General features: G+C 43.3%; 1 protein-coding gene across 1 annotated transcript in view; it reads right to left on the bottom strand.

The window, feature by feature from the left end:
* Positions 1-21798, bottom strand: part of Pik3ap1 (phosphoinositide-3-kinase adaptor protein 1) — a 114060-nt gene that overhangs the window by 28167 nt on the left and 64095 nt on the right. Inside the window, exons 8-9 of the mRNA XM_013017870.1 lie at positions 19988-20177; positions 1333-1428 (exon numbers count right to left, since the gene is read on the bottom strand). Coding sequence (XP_012873324.1) covers positions 1333-1428; positions 19988-20177 — 286 coding nt within the window. The remainder of the gene's footprint in view (positions 1-1332; positions 1429-19987; positions 20178-21798) is intronic.

Raw genomic sequence — 21798 nt, forward strand, 5'->3', positions numbered from 1 at the left:
CTTATATTTTATGGTTCCTGCCATAGCTGGGCTGACAGGTATGAACTACTGCATGCAACTTTTCCTTTTGGGATGGGGTCTTATGAACTTTTTGCCCAAGCTGCCCTTGAATTTTGATCCTCCCAGTCTCAGCTTACTGAGTAGCTGGGATTACAGGTATGAGCCACCATGCCTGGCATTGCTTTTATAATAGCAAGCAGCAGCAGCAGCTCTGCACTCTTTTTACAGCTTCTTGACTGACAAAACCATTGCCGATGTTAAATGATTGGTCAGGATTAAAGAATCAGTCCTACCCCTGAAACCACAGTAGTAATAATAATAACAACGGTGACAACAATCACAAACTTCGTTAATGTTTATATTCATAATCATGCACAATGACTCATTTAATTTTCACATTCATCTCAATTTATAGCTGAGACCTAGAGGAGTTGAATAATTTGCCTAAGGCCTTCCAACTGAGCAAAGCGAGGAATATATACCAATCAGAGTCGATGCCCAATCCGTGAGGCAACACATCTTCCACCTCCTAAAACATGTGTCTACTCCCCTCCTTCCGGATACTGATCCCATCTTCTTTTTCTGTCTGCCCCCAACTCCAATATCCAGAACAGCACTTGGCACATAGCATGTACTTGGTAAGTTTTGGCTGAATAAAACTAGAAATGTTGAAGGGACAAAGGGTAAACAAATGCAGCAGGGGTGTTCATTAATACTATTTTGAAAATATAACCTATTGTGGGGATAGGAGGGAAAAACTAGGAGAGAGCGAAGGAAGGGGTGACAGTGTTCAAAAAGAAATGCATGCTGTACCTGACTTACAAAACTGTAACTCCTCTGAACATCAACTTTATAATAACAATAAAAATGTTTCAAAAATAGAAATATGCTTTTTTGGGGGGGGCCCAGTCGTAGGCCTGAATTCTGGGCCTGGGCGCTGTCCCTCAACTCTTCAGCTCAAGACTAGCGCTCTACCACTTGAGCCACTTCGGGCTTTTTTCTTTTTGCTTATGTGGTGCTGAGGAATCAAACCCAGGGCCTCAGGCATGCAAGGCAAGCGCTCTACCACTGAGCCACCTTCCCAGCCTGAAATATGCTTTTTGAAAGAGGTCTTGCTGGAGACAACTGGCATAGCCAAAGAAGTGGCTCCAGTAGTGGGCACTTTGGGCCTTCTTTGACTGCTGGTAGGAGGGCAGGTACGGAGGAGGAACAATTGCTTTAGTCACACCGTATGCCATGTGTGTGTCAGCCTGGTCCTCAAGGGTCATCAGGCAATGTCTTTAACTTGTTTGTAAACCCTCCCCTATATTTTATTTTGCTTCTGCAACTTACCTTCTAGGAATTTGCGGATCATAGAGTCCTTAGTGGGCCGAGAGAAACTCTCTCGAGGGACTGGGTTGGATGCACTGGCCTGAAGCATTTCAACATCTGGAAACAAAGAAGACTAAGAGTTGATCTGCTATCTTCCACATGGGCCAGGAGATATCACAGATGGACTTAACAAGGTGTGGTAACTTCTTCCAGAGATCCAGGCACTCAGCCATCTAGCTCCTCACAAGGACACCCAGTCAGTATGAAGCATAAAATCAATCACACAAACAAACAATGCAACATTCACAAATCCCATGTCCTTTCTTGGACCATAGGTCTCAAAAGGTATAGACAGTAATTGTAGCCCCTCTGTACGGTATTTTCACAATAAAAAAAAGGTACAGATAGATGGAAAAAATAAGTTCTGTTTTGAAATATACATATGCAACACTGTTTATTGCAGCAAAAAGTGCACGTAGAGACAACAGACAATGTCTAAATCATGCAGAAGTTAAAAAATAATTACCAAGTCAGACACTGGTAGCTCATGCTTATAATCTCAACTACGTAAGAAGGCTGAGATCTGAGAATCGCGGTCAGCGCAGGCAGACAAACTGTGAGACTCTTATCTAAGTAACCAGTAAAAAGCTGGAAATAGAGGCATTGTAGAGTACCAGCCTTGAAAGAAAAAGCCAAACAAGAGCACGAGGCCCTGAGTTCAAGCCCCAGTAATAGCATTAAAAACAAAAATTACTAGAAACACTTCTACCAACATAGTTATATCCCCAAAATATAGTATTGACTGAAAAGTTACATACAACTGATTGCAATGTGAAATTGTTTATATTCAGCGTGAAGACCTACAAATGATTTACAAATTTATAAATACATAGTTAAGTAAAGAAACATGCTAGGAATGCTAACATTTTAAATTCCTGGTGATTATCTCTGAGGAGGGAGGACAACTAGATTCCAGAGAGATTTACCAAGAGACTATACCACAATATTAATTTTAAAAAGTCTCAGACAAGAAAGGAAAAGGAACATATATTATTTTTATTTGCATATATCAGTAGTCCATGGTGAGTTTCATAGTGACATTTCCATACATGCATATAATGTATCCCAAGCAAATTCACCCCATCTATCTCTCTTCTTTACCCTACTCTTTGCTTATTAAAACATTTTCAACAAGTTTCATTATTCTATAAGAAATATAGATTCTTAAAGATTTGGATAGCCAGATGCTGGTGGCTCACGCAGGTAATCCTAACTACTCAGAAGGGTGAGATCTGAGGATCACAGCTTGAAGCCAGTCTGGGCCAGAAAAATCCATGAGACTATTTCCACTTAGCCATCAAAAAGCTGGAAATAGTCCTAGCTACTCAAGGGCCTGAGATCTGAGGACCATGGTTCAATGCCAGCCCAGACAGAAAAATCCCCAAGAGACTCATTTCCAAATAACCACTCAAAAACCTGAAGTGGAGCTGTGGCTTACTAGCCTTGAGCAAAAGGGCCCAGGGACAGTGATCATGCCCTGAGTTCAAATGCCACAACTGGAAAAAAGCTTTGTGGCTCAAGTGATAGAGTGCTAGTGTTGAACAAATTAAAAGCTCAGAGACAGCATCCAGGTCCTGAATTCAAATCTTAGAACCTAGATGGAGGAAGGGGGGAGATGCTGAAAAAAAATTTAGAATTTTAGATCATTGATATGCTACCTGAAGGAAGCAAAGCAAAATTCTATTTTTGTATTGATTTGTATATATAAAGAAAGAAAAGGGGCTGGGACGGTGGCTCAGAGGTAGAGTGCTTGCCTTGCACGCACAAGGCCCTGGGTTCGATTTCTCAGCACCACATAAGCAGAAAAAGCTGAAAGTGGTGCCGTGGCTCAAGTGGCAGAGTGCTGGTGTTGAGCTGAAGAGCTGAGGGACAGCGCCCAGGCCCAGAGTTCAGGCCCCACAACTGACAAAATAAATAAATAAAAATAAATGAAGAAAGAAAGAAAGGAAGGAAGGAAGAAAGAAAGAAAGAAAAGAAAAGAAAGAGAAACTTTAGAGGAGATATAAGAAAATAGGACCAGCTGGGTACTGGTAGAGGATACTCAGGAGGCTGAGATCTGAGGATCACAGTTCTTTTTTTTTTTTTTTTGGTCTGGTCGTGGGGCCTGAACTCTGGGCCTGGGCACTGTTCCTCAGCTCTTCAGCTCAAGGCTAGCGCTCTACCACTTGAGTCACAGCGCCACTTCCAGCTTTTTTTTTTCTTTTTGCTTATATGGTGCTGAGGAATCAAATCCAGGGCCTCATGCATGCAAGGCAAGCGCTCTACCACTGAGCCACCTTCCCAGCCCTGAGGATCACAGTTCTAAGCCAGTCCAGTCAGGAAAGTCTGTGAGACTCTTAGCTCCAATGGAATCAGAGAAAAAGCCCAAAGTGGTGCTGTAGCTCAAGTGGAAGAGTATTAGCCTTGAACAAAAGGAGCTCAAGGACAGCACCTCACAAATGAAAGAAAAGAAAAGAAAGGAAAAGAAAAAATTAAAGAAAGTAGGACCAACAGTTTCCTGGAAACTGAGAAGATGAAGATAAGGAATGACGAAAAGTTTTTTGTGGTCTTTTTTGTGCTGGTCCTGTAGCTTGAACTCAGGGCCTGTACTCTATCCCTGAGCTGCTTTTGCTCAAAGCTAGTGCTCTATCACCTGAGCCACACAGCCCCCTTCTGCCTTTTCTGGTGGTTAATTGGAGATAAGAGTCTCAAAGATTTTCCCTAGAAAGCCTGCCCAGACTGGCTTTGAACCATGATCCTCAGAGCTTAGCTTCCTGTGTACAGGTGTGAACTATCTGCTTTAGGGGATTTTTGTATTTTTTTAACCTATTCAAGGAAGAAACACTGTGATCCTGTTGATGTGACCCTGGCCTCTTATCCTAGATACACACAAAGCAGGAACTGGCTTCCTTACTTAACCTTTTGTAGTGGACATGTTACACTGGTTATAATGTAGCTTTGTATCCTCTAGTGCAAAATCTCTAAATGAGGGACCAGTTATGTGAATCACAATCACTCTTGTCACCTCTAAATTCTACAACATAGGCTGCAGAGAGATTGGGGTGACTGAAATGATCCTTAATATTTAATTTTTTTCTGATAAGAATTTATATTTAAGGTCTGAGGCATGGCACTATTGGTAGAGTGCCTGCCTGGCAAGATCATTGCCCTGAGTTCAAAACCCAGTACCACCAAAAGAAAAATATTGAATCAATAAATGAATTTAGAGTTCTTGGCTAGTATGGACTAGGCCCTGATTCTGTTTCTAGCACTGTTCACCTCAAAAAAAAATAAAATAAAAGAATATGCCCCAGTAGCAGACATATGAAGATTCCTTGATCCAATGTACTGACAAGGTCATATCAATATTGCTATGGCACTCTTGCTAAAACTCCTAACTTCAGTCCAATCATGGGGACACTGACACATTCAAATTGATGGCACTCTATAAAGCACTCTTTCCAAGTGTCCAGACAAAGACTGAGGAACTGTCTCAGAGTTTCAGAGTTTAAGCAGAAAAAAAAAAAAAACAATGCAGTGGAAGAACCTAGACAGGATCCTAGAACAGAAGATGAGTGTCAAGTCAGTGAAATCTGAACAAGGCTTGGCTAAAAGTACGGTACTAAAGTAATTTCTTCACTGTGACCTTTGTCCTATGGTTAATTAAACCTGAGTGAAAGGGATGCAGGAACTCCAGTATTTTTTGTAACGTCCCTCTAAGGATAAAAGTTATTTTAGGGGGCTGGGAAGGTGGCTCAGTGGTAGAGTGCTTGCCTTGCATGCATGAGGCCCTGGGTTCGATTCCTCAGCACCACATAAGCAGAAAAAAAGCCGGAAGTGGCGCTGTGACTCAAGTGGTAGAGCATTAGCCTTGAGCTGAAGAGCTGAGGGACAGTGCCTAGGCCCGGAGTTCAAACCCCATGACCGACAAAAAAAGAGTCTCATGGACTTTCCTGCTCAGGCTGGCTTTGAACTGTGATCCTCAGATCTCAGTCTCCTGAGTAGCTAGAATTACAGGTGTGAGTCACTGGGGTCTGGCCAAAGTATTTTTTTGTAAAAGAGAGTAAATGAGAAAAGGAGGGGGAGGAAATGCAGCAGCAAAAGTAACTCAGCAGAGGCTAAGCTTCTCCCTTCCCCTCAACCCCAACCAGACAAGCACCTTCCAAGGACACTTGTAGAGTATGCATATGTACTAAAATGATCCAGGCAGTACTAAAGGAGCCATCTGTGAAAAAGAAATCTTTTTACTTTACAGTCCCATCTAAATTGGCCATTAAGAGCCTGATTTTGCAAACAGACAAACTAGGCTCTGCTAAATGTGAACTCCTGACCTTGCTAGAATTAAGCAGCCTACTTAGGCCTGAGGCTGTGTGTGTGTGTGTGTGTGTGTGTGTGTGAGTGTGTGTGTGTGTGTGGTGTGTGTGTGTGTGTGTGTGTGTGCGCGCGCGCGCGTGCGCAGCAGAGATCTAGCATAATTTCTAGCTTGTGCATTGCTTCAAATGCGTAAGGACCAGCTTTGAGTTTTCCATCTCTTCGTTTTTGCTGCTTATATGAGTACATGAGGTCTTGGGGCTTTAACTCAGAGCCTGGTGTTGTCCTTAAGAAAATCTTTTTTTTTTTTTTTTGGCTCAAAGCTAGTGTTCTACCACTTGAGTCACAGCTCCATTTCTGGCTTTTGGATAGTTAATTAGAGATAAGAGTCTCATGAACTTTCCTTCCTGGGCTGGCTTTGAACTGTGTTCCTCTGATTTCATCATCCTGAGTAGTTAGGATTATAGGCTTGAAACACCAGCGCCCAGCTATCAGCTAGTCTCTTTTTTTTTTTTTTTGTCGGTTGTGGGGCCTGAACTCTGGGCCTGAGCTCTGTCCCTCAGCTCTTCAGTTCAAGGCTAGCACTCTATCACTTGAGCCATAGCCCCACTTCCAGCTTTTTCTGCTTATGTGGTGCTGAGGGATCAAACCCAGGGCCTCATGCATGCAAAACAAGCACCCTACCACTGAGCCACCTTCCCAGCCCTCAGCTAGTCTTTTAAGGTCCAATGGAGTTTTGAAACTCATAAGATAATCATGCTTGGCATCAGTCTACGTAGAAGGACATAGGAGCCAGGCCAGCATCACAGTGTCAAAAGGCCTTCTTCATTTAGGACAGTGCTGGTATATAACAGAAGCCAATTCAAGGAGCTGAGAATCACAGCAGGCAGTTCAGAGGCCAAACTGGGGAAAAGCCCACCAGCATACCATCTCTCTCCCTCCCTCCCTCCCTCCCTCCCTCCCTCCCTCCCTCCCTTCCTTCCTTCCTTCCTTCTTTCCTCTCTCTCTTCCTCTCTCTCTCTCTCTCTCTCCCTCTCTCTCTCCCTCCCTCCCTTCCTCCCTCCCTCCCTTCTTCCCTTCCTTCCTTCTTCTTTTTCTTTGTCAGTCATGGGGCTTGAACTTGAGGCCTGGGCACTATCCCTGAGCTCTTTTGCTCAAGGCTAGCACTTTACCACTTTGAGCCACAGCTCCACTTCCAGTTTTCTGGGGGTTCGTTGGAAATAAGAGCCTCACTAGCTTTCCTTCCTGGGCTGGCTTTGAACCACAATCCTTAGATCTCTGCCTCCTAAATTGCTAGGATTACAGGTGTGAGCCACCAGTGTCTGGCAAGGAATGCCATTTCTTATCACACCTCCAAGACACATGCCAGAATCGTTGCCCTCGGAGAAACCCCAAGCACAGGTCCTTTCAAGTGTTGTCAGTTTATGTACAGCTTCTCTCATATCCAGATAGAACGGGACCCATCAGGGGTCATTTTTTTATCATGGGTTATGTTGCCTAGAAACAGTTGACATTTGGCTCTTATCAAGTTACCTGGGTAACAGAGCTAGGAAGTCAACCAAAGTTCACATTCTCTTGCAAAGAGGAAATGATAGCTGTTAAATTAAGTCTTTGTCCATAATTATCTTGGATCAAGTTGTTTCAGTCCTCTGAGCTTCCCTTTTCCTGTCCATAAAATGGTGATAGTAGTTAATATCGCACAGTGCTTTCATGTGTACTGAATAATAAGCTTGCCAAAAGTGTATAAGAGTGCCTAGCATATGCAAAGTTTTAGGTGAATACTATAGTACTAGTAGTAGGAGTAGTCGTAGTATTTGGGGAGGAGTAGTAGAGTTTGAACTCAGAACCTTACAATTTGCTAGGTAAGCACTGTATCACTTGAACCATACCCTCAGCCTTTTTTTTTTGGGGGGGGGGGTCCAGTCGTGGGGCCTGAACTCTGGGCCTGGGTGCTGTCCCTCAGCTCTTCAGCTCCAGGCTAGCGCTCTACTTGAGCCACAGCGCCACTTCTGGCCTTTTTTCTTTTTGCTTATGTGGTGCTGAGGAATCGAACCCAGGGCCTCAGACATGCAAGGCAAGCGCTCTACCACTAAGCCACCTTCCCAGCCCTCAGCCTTTTTTTTGTTTTAAACTTTCCTTATTTCTGAGACAGGTTCTTGAATTTTTGCCCAGGCCAACCTTAGACTATAATCTTCCTACCTGTCCCTCCCACATATCTGGGAGTACAGGCACATCCTACCATTTCCAGCTTATTTGGTGAGATGTTCTTACTAACTTTTTAACCACGCTAATCTCTAACTGTTTTCTTCCTGATCGTTGCCTCCCACGTAACTACGATTTCAGGCATGTGTCACCACGCCCAGCTCCCTACTATCACTATTTTTATTATTAAACCCTATATCCAACCTAATCTCCTCAGCAGAGAGCAATTCATAAAAGAATACTCAATTTACACTTTAAAATTGTATGTCTGAGGATGTAATTCAGTGGTATAGCAACTGAATAGCATGTACAAAGCCCTGGGTTTTATCATTAGCACCATAAATTTTTTTAGCTGGCAGATAATAACCGTTTATATTAGTTAGGCAGAAGTAACGCATTCCTCTAATCCTAACTACTCAGGAGACTAAGATCTGAGGATCACAGTTCAAAGCTAACCCATGCAGCAGAGTCCATGAGACTCTTGTCTCCAATTGACCAACAAAAAACCAGAGTGGAAGTGTGGCTCAAGTGGTAGAGCACTAGCTTTGAGAGAGAAAAAAAAAACACTGAGGGACAGGGACAGTGTCTAGGCCGTAAGTTAAGAGCTAGGATCAACACACACACACACACACACACACACACACACACAAATATTATATATATTTATGGATCACAGTATCAATTTAATACACACATACACAGTGTAGTGATCAAATAAGGTCACAACATTTCTTTCTTTCTTTTTTTTTTTTTTTTGGTCAGTCATGGGGGCCTGAACTCAGTTCTGGGTGATCTCCCTCAGCTCTTCAGCTCAAGGCTAGCACTCTACCACTTGAGCCAGTGTTACTTCCGGCTTTTTCTACTTATGTGGTGCTGAGGAGTCAAACCCAGGGCCTTGTGCATGCAAGGCAAGCACTCTACCACTGAGCCACTTTCCCAACCCCTAAAGTTCTTTTATAGCTTCCCCCCTGACCCCCCAGAGCTGAGGACCGAACTCAGGGGCTTGTACTCGCCAGGCAGGCGCTCTTCCACTGAGCTAAATCCCCAGCAAAGAAATATTTTTGTTGGTGGTGATGGTGGTTGTGGTGGTTGTGGGGCTTGAACTCATGGCTTGGGCACTGAGTTTTGCTAAAGGCAAGCAGTCTATCACTTTAGCCACAGCCACTTCCCAGCATTTCTACCTCTAAACATTTATCATTTCTGTGTTGGAAGCACACACACCTTCCCCACCTTTTTTTTTTTTTTTGCCAGTCCTGAGGCTTGAACTCTAGGAATCTTTGAACTCCTTTTGTTCTTCATAAAATGTATAGTAAATTGTTACAAACTATGGCCACTCTACTAACTAGAATGCCAGAGGTCATTTTTCCCATATAACTGTATTTTGGAATCCATTATCTAGTCTCCTTTTGTCTCATTTCCCCACTTCCTTCCTTTCTATCCTCTAGTGATCACCATTTCACACTCTATTCTAGGACATCAACTGCTGTAACTTATACATGGGAGTGACAATATGGAGGCTTGTTCCTTTTGTGCCAGGAATATTTCCCTCAACATAGTCCTTCCAGTTCCACCCATGTTGTCACAATGACAGGATTTCATTCTTCTCATAGATCAGTAATATTTCATTGTGCATTTAGGACACCTTTTCTTTCTTTATTCATCCACTGATAAGACACCTCTATGCCTTGACAGTCATGACTAACACTGCAGGAAATGAGAAATCAAGTGCCTCTTCAACAGACTGATTTCATGTGCTTTGGAAGTGCAATTGCTGGATCATATGGCAGATCTATTTTAGGTTTTTTGTTTGGTTTGCTTTTGTTCTGAGGAACCCCCCACATACCGTTTTCCATAATGGCTACAATAACTTACATTCCTATAAACAGAATCTAACAGTTCTCCTTTCCCCAAATCCTTGCCAGAATTTATTTTTTAGTATTGTTTATCATATTTATTCAAATGGGGTTTTGATTTGCATTTTCCTGATTAGTAATATTGAGCATTTTTTATGGACATTTTTGTATTTTCTTTTGAGAAATGTCTGCTTAGCTCATTTACCCATATATCTTTTTTAAATTTATTTTTCTCGTCAGTCATGGGTCTTGAACTTAGAGCCTGGTCATGATCCCTGAGCTCTTTTTTTTGGGGGGGGGGTCCAGTCGTGGGGCCTTGAACTCTGGGCCTGGGCACTGTCCCTCAGCTCTTCAACTCAAGGCTAGCGCTCTACCACTTGAGCCACAGCACCACTTTCGGCTTTTTCCTTTTTGCTTATATGGGGCTGAGGAATCGAACCCAGGGCCTCAGGCATGCAAGGCAAACACTCTACCACTGAGCCGCCTTCCCAGCCCCCCCTGAGCTCTTTTGCACTGTGGCTCATGCCGATAATCCTAGCTACTCAGGAAGCTGAGATCTGAGGATCAGATTTGAAGCCAGATTTGGCAGGAAAGTCCATGAGACTCTTATCTCCAACTAACCACCAGAAAACTGAAAGTGGAGCTGTGGCTCAAAGTGGTAGAGTGCTACCCTTGAGCAGAAAGGCTCAGAGACACTGTAAGTTTTGAGTTCAAGCCCCATGACTAAAAACAAAGTTAGGAACCCTGACTCACAAATGCGGCTAGTGAGGCTTTTTTTAATGGTGGCTCTGAGTTCAAGCTTCCTTGTCTCTTTTGCCAAGACTGTACTACAGCTTAGACTTTAAAGACCCTGTGTCCATATGCTTTGCACTTTCCTAGGCACATGCATTTTTAGTGGGCTTAGCAAAGAACCAATGCCTTAAGGCAGTACTAGCAGCTCTTCAGTCCCTGCTGGTCCACTTAGCACAGCTAGGATCACAGGTAAAGTCTGATCTTAGAGACAGACCTAGAGTTGGAGGATATACCACAGAGCTAACAGCCATGATTAGGCAAGGGTGCAGGGAAGAGGAAGAAGGGGGTATACAAATACAGGAGAAGGCAAGTAAGGCACTGATGAGGGCTGTTGCCAACGAAACAGTCTACATTCAGGGCAAACATAAGTAAGTCAGAGAAGCTGAGCCCACACAATAGAAGCCCAGAACACTGGTTACTAAATAACTGTGCAGATTGACATCCTAGCCAGAAGTATGGACTTTGCTATTCTGGAGCTCCAGCTTCACATTCCAGCTCCAACTCTGACAAGTTCTGTTTCCTTAGGCAAGTCAATTGATAAGCCTCTATAACCTCCTTTGTAAAGCAGGGATTAAACCACCTCCCTTCCTGCTTCTAGGATGGGCCAGTTGAGACAGGCTTAGACAATGCTTAGTTATAGTGCCAGGCCCCAAGTACTCATGGTCATCATTTTATATTACTATGTTGAGGCAACTTTGTGGGCATGTTAGTTTTCCATGGCTGCTATGACCGATTACCACTTACAACAGCATAACTTTCTCATCTAATAGTTCTATAGTCCAGCAGTCTGAAATGGATCCCACTGAGTGAACATGAAAGTTTCTCAGGGTACATTCCCTTTCAGGAAGTTCATAGAAGCATCTGTCTCTTTGCAGCTTTGAGAGGACACCTGCATGCTTCTTCTTCCATCTTCAAAGCCAGCAGTGTCAAGCCAGAAATTGTAGGTTCCTCTTTTAAGGACCCTTAGGATTACATTGACCACGCCAGCAAATCTAGGATATTTTCCTAGTCTCAAGGTTGTCTGTTAGCAATCTTAACTCATTTCCCCTTTACCACTAATCTAGCATATTTACACATGTGGCCAGAAGGAACCACATGCTAGACACTGTCAGCTTCCCATAAGAGGATAAGGAGACAAGGGGATAGGAAACCACCAAGTTCACACAGCCTGGGCAGCCTATCCTGGTGCAGATCTGGTCTCCGTGGGGTCTTCTGGATATGTGTGCTACTTTAGGAAAAATGGCTTAAAATAATTTTCTTTCCTTTTACATTACAAAGAAAGAGATTCAATATACTTTATAACATATGTAAATTTTTGAGTTGGGCCTGTTAACAGCAGCTAGACACCAGGGTCTCCACACCTCTCTCTGTAGGTATTCACAGAAAGCATTGTTAATTGATCACAGCTTTCTCAATACCCCGGTACTCCAAACTGGCCCAACTGGCATTGGCATGTAAAATTAAATGTAAAACCATTGTATTCATAAGCTGCTTTGTTGAATGGCAACTGGTACAACTACCTTAAAGATAACAAAATATACTTTAAAGCATTATTTTCTAATATATCATACCTGTATTAGGCAGTCCTAATACAGATATTACTTTTGTGTGTGTGTTCTAATGCTGGGGATTGAACTCAGGGCCTTGTTTAGCTTTTTATGCTCAAGGCTGGTGCTATATCACTTGAACCACAGCTTCATTTCTGGCTTTATGGTGGTTAACTGGAGATAAAAGTCCCATGGAGTTTACTGCCTGGGCTGGTTTTAAACAGTGACTCTCTGATCTCAGCCTCCTGAGTAGCTAAGGTTACAGGAGTGAGCCACAAGCCCTCAGCTCAGATATTACTTCTATAATAATACATTTAAATTTTTCTAGTTGTTTGGAATCAGTAAGTAATAGGACCTCTTAACGATTCTTTGTGTGTACCTGAATGTTGACAATTCTCGTGTGGACTTGACAACTCTTTATATACATATAACCCAGAAGGACAATGAATTGCACAGGAGTGATGGAATACATAATAAATTCTGAAGGCAAAGGGTATTTTTCCAGACAAAGGGTATTTTTTGAAGGAAGCAGTGACAACAAATCCCTGTATTCTTGGATGCTCGTGGTTTGCACTTCAGATTCCAAGCACTTGACCTTCATCACTTGTAAGTTAAAAATAAACTGAAAGGCATAGAAACCTACTAGCCTAAAGAAGAAGGTACAAAGTTCTTTCATTTCAGCAGAGAAAAACAATAACAATGAGAAGCCTCTGAGTCACAGCCTCCTCCTGAAAGAGCAGTGGCAGACCTTGAGTTGGTCAGCAATGATCCATTTCCACAATGCAAGATGAAAGAGCACCTTAGAGGGCAAGAACAGTTTGAATTAGACCATGAACAGATTGCAAGATGAGAAAACACCTTAGAGGGCACCTGATTTAAAGATAACGCATTCCCAAAGATCCCCTATAGAAGTCTTCTCATGGGACATAAATCTAGACCATTTAGCATTAGCTACAGATCATAGGTGATTAATTTAATGCAGAACACAGCCTGAGTGTGTAATATAATCAAATGTCATCTACTGAAAGACAGTTCTTTGAGAAAGGCCAACAGGCTGGGCACCGGTGGCTCATGCCTGTAATCCTAGCTACTTAGGAGGTTGAAATCTGAGGATCATGGTTCAAAACCAGCCAGGGCAGGAAAGTCCATGAGATTCTTATTTCCAATAAATCACCAGAAAACTGCAAGTAGTGCTGTGGCTCAAATGGTAGAGCACTAGCCTTGAGCTGAAGACCTGAGAGACAGTGCCCAAGCCCAGAGGTTAAGCTCCATGACCAAGAGAAAAAAAAGAAAGGCCAACAGACTAGTAACTATCTTTTGTAGCCAAAAAGAAAGAACTGAAGAGCAAGGAGCAGCAAGAAAAACACATCTGATGATGACTTGAAACTTGGTTGGCTTCATTAACACCCAAATATAATGGAATGGCTTAACTAACAAAGTCAATAAAAACCAACTTTATCATACCCAGATGGAGAAGTAATAGGAAAGACAGAGATAGACACACACACACACACACACACACACACACACACACACACACACACACACACACACACACACACACACACACACACACACACGGAAAGGCAATCTGAAATCAGAGGAGCTAAGAAGAGCTAAGAAGTGATGGCTGGCTTTGGCAATAAAAAAAAGAAGGGTTAGGAATGGAAAGATTAGGAGAAACAAGTCTGCTCCATGGTTTTCTTACTTGACACATAAATCCTGCTCCATGAAGGAACTAGTGCCTGGGACACATCTGTAACGGAGTCGGAGGACTGCAACCTGCTAAGCCATGTGATCCTTGTCTGCATTCTCAAAGCAGAGCATCCTTTTCCTCCAGTGCATGGCACTGCCACAGTGTGTGGATATATATATTTAACTACCAGGTATTTTTGTTTATTACTGAGATCTTCCAGTAGAATATAAACTCCAGAAGCATGGGATCATGCCAGCTTGCCTACTAACTGCTCACCACCAGGCACATATGACTTGGATTTAGGAAAGGTGTGATAAGTATGTACTGAATGGATGAATGAGTGAATGCATAAACTAATGATAACATCAAGAAATGAATGCATGCATATGGTGGTGTTTGGGCTCTGTGAGGGAATCTGGCATTACTCAAGCAGAGGAAAAAGAAGAGCAATATAGGCAGGAGGAGCAGAGATCGCCTGGGGACAGGACAGAAAAGGCAGCCTGGAGCAGCCTCAGGAGTTTACTGTCCTTCTGACACGTCCCATATGAGCCAATGGCTCATAACTACCTGTCAGTAAAGTGAATAATTGGCATCGGAATATCCATAAAGTATCCCATACCTTCCACAAAGACTTCCCATAGACTTCCACAAAGTCTAGGGTTACGTCTTATTTCCCCCCCTAGTACCTTGAATTCAAGAACCAGGTGAACACCTGTTGTAAACAGCACTGCACTAGGCACTAGAGATGATTCAAAGGCATTAGACATACTTCCTAAGCAGAAGCTTAACCAGAGAAACACGTAAGTAACCAGGGTCCAAGCTGACCCTTGTACAATGACTCCAGGAAAACAGAGCCATAAGATGTGTGGGTCTGGAGACAGGCAGGGCTGGTGGTGGTGAGGATTTTCATCTTACTGACTTAAAACATTCAATCCATTGTCTTCATTAACTGTCTAAGTCCCTAACACAGGGCTGCACTTCCACAGGAGTGACAGCATTGGGAAATAAACCTCTTTGAGTCACAGCCGTGCTTCTGTGGGAGCTCTCTCTTAGCTGGTATACCACCAGCCTTGACCCAGTGCTACCAGAATCTTCCCCAAAAGAATAGCCAGAAGAGGACAGAGCCTCTACAGCCACAGGAAGGAAGGGTCCTGAAGGAAAAGTTGCAGACAAGATAGGCAACATGTTGCAGAAGCAAACCAGTCACTTAATGATTTTGCTTAGATTCAGATCTGTGGGGAGCTGTGCTGTGGGTTACTCATAGTACCTAACTGTGCTCCCCAGCCTAGGAGGACTTTGCTCTTAGAGGGGGCTATAATCAGAACATTCCAATAAAGAAGCCATGAACTCCTGGAGAAAATCTGTAACAAGATCCTAGTTACTAAGGAGACTGCAGAGGAAGCCAACCAGTTAGCTATGGGCAAGGCAGCTCTTTGCCACATGCAAACCTGAGCTGCTACAGAACTATGAGGGAGGGCTGGGGGTAGGGGGTGGAAGGAAAACTTCTATCTAGGGTAACATGAAACTGAAGAGCACTCCGGTCTCATTAGAGAGACCCTTGAGCATTTGCAGTTTCTTGTAGCAGAATACTACTCCTCTGGCTCCCTTCTATTATGGAAGAAAGATAAGCCTGTGAGATATGTAAGCAAACTACAATCCACCAGTGAATTGCCTTGGAAACAGCCTGGAAAAGGGCCTGCCTGCACTAGCTCCCACAACCTCCTTACCAGAGCCTCAGACAAATGACTGGTTACTAGCTAAAGCTTTCAAATGAAACAAGTAATCGAAATCAAATGACCACTAGGACCTGCACATTATTTACAAAGGTAAGGGCAGAGACAAAAGAACTAACCAAGGAAACACTTCCAAGAGAGGTTTGCCTTGATTTTTATTCACTGTTTGCATAAACATCTCCTTAATAGAGGCATTGCTTTCCTATGTAGAGAAGCTAATTGTTTAAATTTGTAGGGCCTGAATTTAAAAAAAAAAAATCTCAAGAGAACTGGGAGCAAAGGTGAAGGTCTGATTAAAAAAAAAAAAAAAAAAAGACACGTAGTTACCACCACCTGGTGGCAGCATATCTAAACTAAAGACAGAGAAAGAGAGAGAGAGAGAGTGTGTGTGTGTGTGCTCACACAAGTTCAGGTGGAGACTAGACTGGGTCAAAATCAGAAAATCTGGGCTGGGAATCTGGCTTAGTAGTAGAGTGCTTGCCTAGCATGCACGAAAACCTGGGTTCGATTCCTCTGTACCACAGTAACAGAAAAAGACGAAAGTGGTGGTGCTGTAGCTCAAGTGGTAGAGTGCCAGCCTTGAGAAAAAGAAGCTCGGGAACAGTTGCCAGGCCGAGTTCAAGCTGCAGGACTGGCAAAAAAAAATCATAAAATCTTAGGGTTAGACCCTAACATCTCCTCCCAGCTCCCCTACATTCAACACTATAACCTCCCTATTCAGTGGTTGTTTGAGTTTCCCTTTGGTGAAGGGGACCCAAACTTAAGCCAGAAAGAGGCAGATTTGCCTCAAAACCAGTTAGGGAATCTCCTAGGTAGTGGTAAGGAATTGGCCAAAAGCCTTGCACTCTAATGCTTGCCCCTTGAGTTAAATGGATGAGTGACAGTAGATATAACCCTGGGTACCTAATATGATGACTTTCAGCTTTTAAGAGTTGTCATCATGCAGGGTGTCTGTAAATAACCTTCATCTTCTTAGACTTTAGAAATAGCTCCTGACAAGTGCCCAGCCCAGGGTGGGCAAATGCAGACCCCAGCAGGGTGGCCAGGAAGGCATCTCGACCTCAGAGGGGCAGCAGACAGACTTGCTGGTGGCAAAAGCAAAGACTCCAATTCCTGATCCAGTCCTGCCTTGATAGGACTTAAGAATGCTACTAAATGTTGGAGGCTTCACTATTTACCCTGTAAAATGTAGCTAATTCTATCTACCAAGCCCAAGGACAGTCCAATAAGACAGCAGAGATAAAGGCAGTCAGTGGACTTCAAAGGACTGCCAGAGACTCTGAGTTATCACTGCTCTGGGTAAAGTCGCAATACGCATCTTATGTATCAGTTTGTTTTCTATCCTGCTTCCTTCTGACCCAGGCCACCTCCACACATAGACAGGCGCTGTCAGTAAAATGAATGATTCTTCCCCATGCCCAAGCTGCTGCATCAGTCGGACAGTCTTTGTCCAAGCTAAACCCAAGAGAAACAGGAATAGCAACAATCACAAACCAAATCATGTCTACAGTCAGAAAATTCAGATTTGCATGATCTGGCAAATAAAAAAAAAATGTTCCGGGTTTCATTCTCCATCCAAACAACAACATATTCTATAGCATGCCTCTCCATATGCCCGTGGGTAGTCTAGCCCATAGTATTCTGCTGCTGTTTCTTCTGTTGAGGGGACCTGCAGATGACGTGTGATGGCAGGAACACCTTTAGCATTCTCTGCTGGATTCCAGCCAGGTAATGGAGGAATCCCTGAGCTGAAGAATCCAGGGGCTAACAAGTATGAAGACTTGTCAACTCTCCCTGCCAGTGAAGTGGGCATTTAACCTTGATTGTTCAACACTTCTGGAGCTATTTCTATAACTACAGGACAGGGCAGAATGGATGCACACTCTCTGGATTCCCAGTGGGTCTTGGTAGTTTTCCAAGTATTCTTTTCTGAAAGAGTCCCTGTTCAACAATAGAAAGGACTAGTCTTTGGCCATGTATCCCCAGGAAAGAACTGTACACCCAGGAAAGGCAAGTAGATGTTCTAGAAATGTAAGCTGGGTATGAGGATGATTGGATAAACCAAGGCAGGGGGCGCCAGAGAGTGATGGGGGTTGTGTGTGTGTGTGTGTGTGTGTGTGTGTGTGTGTGTGTGTGTGCTGGTGGTGGTTATTGCTGTTTGTGTAGCCTAGTCTAGTCCATCCTCCTCCCTTCTTCCTGCCTCTGCCTACCCCAGTGCTGGAATTACACACAACACTACCATGGCCATTATCCATTGCCAGAGGTGGCTTCATTTATCTTATTTCTGGAGCCATACACCAGGGAAATACAGCTAAAGAGGACAGGCGTTTCCTAAAGAAAATCAGCACCCAAATTCTCCATATTAGGTGAAGTCTTCTGGCCTGGGATAAAGAATATGATCCTAGAGACAGAGAAATGAATCTAAACCTAGTCTCTGTCAGATTTACTGTCTGTGAGACTTTGGGAAAATTGTTTAACCACTCTGTTGCCTCTATTTCCCCTTCCATAAAGTGCAGGCATCTCATTATTCAATGTGATAAAGGCTGTGGATAGTAGGGGTAATGCCTTTGCTTCTCATCTCTCTGCCAGGCCATAGCTCATTCTGAAAGAGCTTCCACTAATGCTTCTGGTCTGCATCTTAGGTGCTAAAAGGGGCTTACCCCACCCTTCATCCCAAAGGAATGTTCCAAGACTAGCAAATGCCTAACACCCACCACCCACATCATACAGGCTTACTTCTCTACTAGCCCTGAAAAGGTAGCAGTATTCAGTGTAGCCGTTCCAGAAAGCCCTTCCGTTTTGAAGTGACATTGGAGGATATTTGTCTTGACTTTCTAGAATCTATGAATTGGGCACAGAGGGAAGGAGGGTGAATTTGTGGCAGAGCTTTGGAGTGCTGAGTACCTGATAGTGAATGTCTGTAAACATTAGTAAGAGAGCCCATTGTGTGGTTCTCACCACCAGCATGTACACTGAAACCCAACATCATTTACAATAAACAGCAACTTTCAAGAGTAGCACAGTGCCCCTAGAGGATGTTCTGAAGATCTATGAGTGTTTTTCCTGTTGTTGATGTTTTTTTTTTTGGTTTGTTTGTTTTGGGGGGGGAGAGGACTGTCCTGGGGCTTGAACTCAAAGCCTAGACACTGTCTTTGAGTTTCTTCTGCTCAAGGCTACCGCTTTACCACTTGAGTCACAGTGCTACTTCCGGCCTTTTCTGAGTAGTTCATTAGAGATGAGTCTCACGGACTTTCCTGCCTGGGCTGGTTTCAAACTGCGAACCATAGATTTCAATCCCCTGAGTAGCTAGGATTTCAGGTGTGAGCCACCAGTGCCTGGCTACAAGAGTGTTTTTGATTATTATCATCACACATTTATCAGGAGAGACAATGACAAATAGATAAGCCGGCAAAGTATGGGATAGCCCTGCCCTTTACAACAAAGAAATATATCCACCATGACCCTCTAGATAGACGAAGATGTTAGGAAAAAAACTGCTCATGATATGTGTGCCCATATTTGTACAATTCTGTATAGATGTGTACGTGTCTTCTAATCTAATATCAGTGGATATAAGGATCAAGACAGAAAAAAATATACCTACCAAACTATTACCAATGTTATAATGGTTGAAAATCATAGAAACTTGTATCACTCAATTCTATTCCAATTTAAATTTTTCTCTTTATCCACCCTTATTTAAGGTTTTTACAAACATATACTATTTTTTAAATAGAAAAATAAGATAACAAAAAATGGGCAACATCTGTTAAATAGTTTATAAGGAAAATCATGCTGTGATGCCTATTTTGGAAGTAAATTTACTCTACACTAGCTCAATGAATTCAGACTGCTTCCTCTCTTCTAGAAAACCTGCTTATAATTTTCTGAGCCTAGAACTTACACCATTTCATATATTAACACATTTTATTTTTGCATACAGTGAATTTTTCAGGAATTCAGTTACTACGAAATTGTGGAGAATTGTTTAACAGTAAGGAAAACCTAAGTGTTGATGCCAGTGTTACTTGCAGCATTTGAGTCATCAAAAAGAAAATAGATGTGTCAGTGAGCAGCTGAGACTGATTTCATATGCCATCATGGGCAGGTATGCCAAACATGTCTCCTCCCCTTACGTCTCTTCTGCATTTTGGCTAGGTCAATGTATTTGATTTTTAAGAGTGGGCTGTATTATACATGGATCTCCTGATGGATAGTAAAGGAGACCTTATAAATGGTCATAAAACAGACCCACTGGGGCTGATGGGGCTTCGAGCCCTGTTTGAATTTGTCTATCTTGAGGCCATGTCATCAGACTCATGACTTCCAGGCAGACTCTCCTAGCCGTCACAGCAGAGGAAGTTTGGAGGATTCTGCTTGCCACAGCAGATGACTACAAATGTGACACTATATGACACAGAATCTTTATCTTTCTGGATGAAAGGTACTTCCCTTTTATGAACCAGCAGAAGAATGGAAGCAGAAGTGGCCTGGGTTACTTACAAAGGTCTTCAGCGGCTGCTGGAGCAAAGGCTGCCATAGACTCGTACAGCTCGTCATCACAGCCCGGGTTGAGGGAGCATTTCATGAGCAGGTCTGTGGACAGGTGGGCCATGGACTCATACACAGCGTTGTCCTCCTCCCCCTGCATCAGCTCCTCTTTAATGTGGCTCTTCAACATGTCCACAGTCTCCTGCAAGAGAAGATAGGCCCATGGCATGCTGTGGCACCTAGCTGAGTGGGCTGCGTCAGGGCCGGAGTGGCCTGCCAGACATAGGAAGCCAGGCACAGTTGCTTGTGTATGGCTGCGCTCCCTATCTGACTAAGAACTCCTTCAGGTCAGGCTTATGCCTTTTTTCTTCTCTTGCCTCATTATTATTTTTCTTAATCTTCCTATCTTTCCCTAATATGTGTCTTATGCATTCAAGAAATACTGACTAAATTAGTTCAGTGACTGGAGGATAGGAATTTAAAAATTACTGCCTCATGAGTGTTTCTTAGGAGTCAAGTTCAATGCTAAGTATAGGCTCACAAGTTATCTCACTCCAGCCTTTCCACACTGCTTGAGAAAGGGAAAAACTAAGCTTAGAAAACCTTAGGGCTTGAGCACAAAGCTTATATATAATCTTGGCATTGAACTTTTTACTACATCCCACATCTTTAAAAAGGAACAAATAATACAAAGGCTGTGGCCTTTCATGCGCAGCCGCACTGAAATGCAGTGGGGTAGATAAGGTTGCATGAAAATGTTCCTGCACATATGTAGCTAGCAATCTCCAGGGAACACCTTCAGGGCAAACCTTGACCCTCTGGCAGGCTCTTCCAAGTGCCTCTCAGTTTCTAGAAGTTTCTTCAGTTTCTAGATACCTGAGAAGGACATCAGAAGTCATAAAGGTCACACTGCTATCATCTTGCTATCATTCACATAACTGCTTCTACTTTCCAATCTTAAACTTAGAGTTCAGGGGGGAGCATTTCACTATGTATCTATTTTCATAGCATACTTATTATGTAATTGAAAATACAAGCTGGAGAGGGTAGATATTCTCTCTCTCTCTCTCTCTCTCTCTCTCTCAATCAGCAGAAACATTTTAAAGTGCTCCAGGCTTTGTAGAGAAAAACAAAGCATGACTCCTGCTGTGCTCCCTTTGTGTGTCTACAAAGGAAGAAGAAAACCAGCAAGGAGTGGCTGCTTCCAAGAGTACAGAGGCAATACTAGGGCATGGAACAACTCATAGGCATGGGGTGAGGTCAGACTCAGAGAAGAACCCAGAAGTCAATGGTCTAGGAAAGACAAGCAGTACAGATGAGCTGGGTGTGTCTACTTGTCTTGAGGTCAGACCCAGGCAGAGGGTCAAAAAGAGAGGTTAGTCAGTGGTTATCAGGTCTTATGGTTGAATTCCCTGATATTCCTTCAGTGCCAAATCCTCATCGTGGTCCCTATAAGGAAGAACCAATCCTAATACCATTCACCTGGACCTGAGATGGTCAAGGAAGCTAAAAACATTCCACCAAAGACCTTGGAGGTTGATAGAGTCGGAGAATGGGGAAGTGGGTTGGGCGCATCAACCTTCAACTGACTCATTATATGAATGTCCTTGTCAATTCTTTTTTTTTTTGGGGGGGGTCCAGTCGTGGGGCCTGAAATCTGGGCCTGGGCCCTGTCCCTCAGCTCTTCAGCTCAAGGCTAGCGCTCTACCACTTGAGCCACAGCGCCACTTCTGGCTTTTTTCTTTTTTGTTTATGTGGTGCTGAGGAATCAAACCCAGGGCCTCAGGCATTCAAGGCAAGCGCTCTACCACTGAGCCACCTTC

Source organism: Dipodomys ordii, unplaced genomic scaffold (assembly GCF_000151885.1).
Source record: "Dipodomys ordii isolate 6190 unplaced genomic scaffold, Dord_2.0 Scaffold36, whole genome shotgun sequence".
In the NCBI taxonomy this organism is placed as follows: domain Eukaryota; kingdom Metazoa; phylum Chordata; class Mammalia; order Rodentia; family Heteromyidae; genus Dipodomys; species Dipodomys ordii.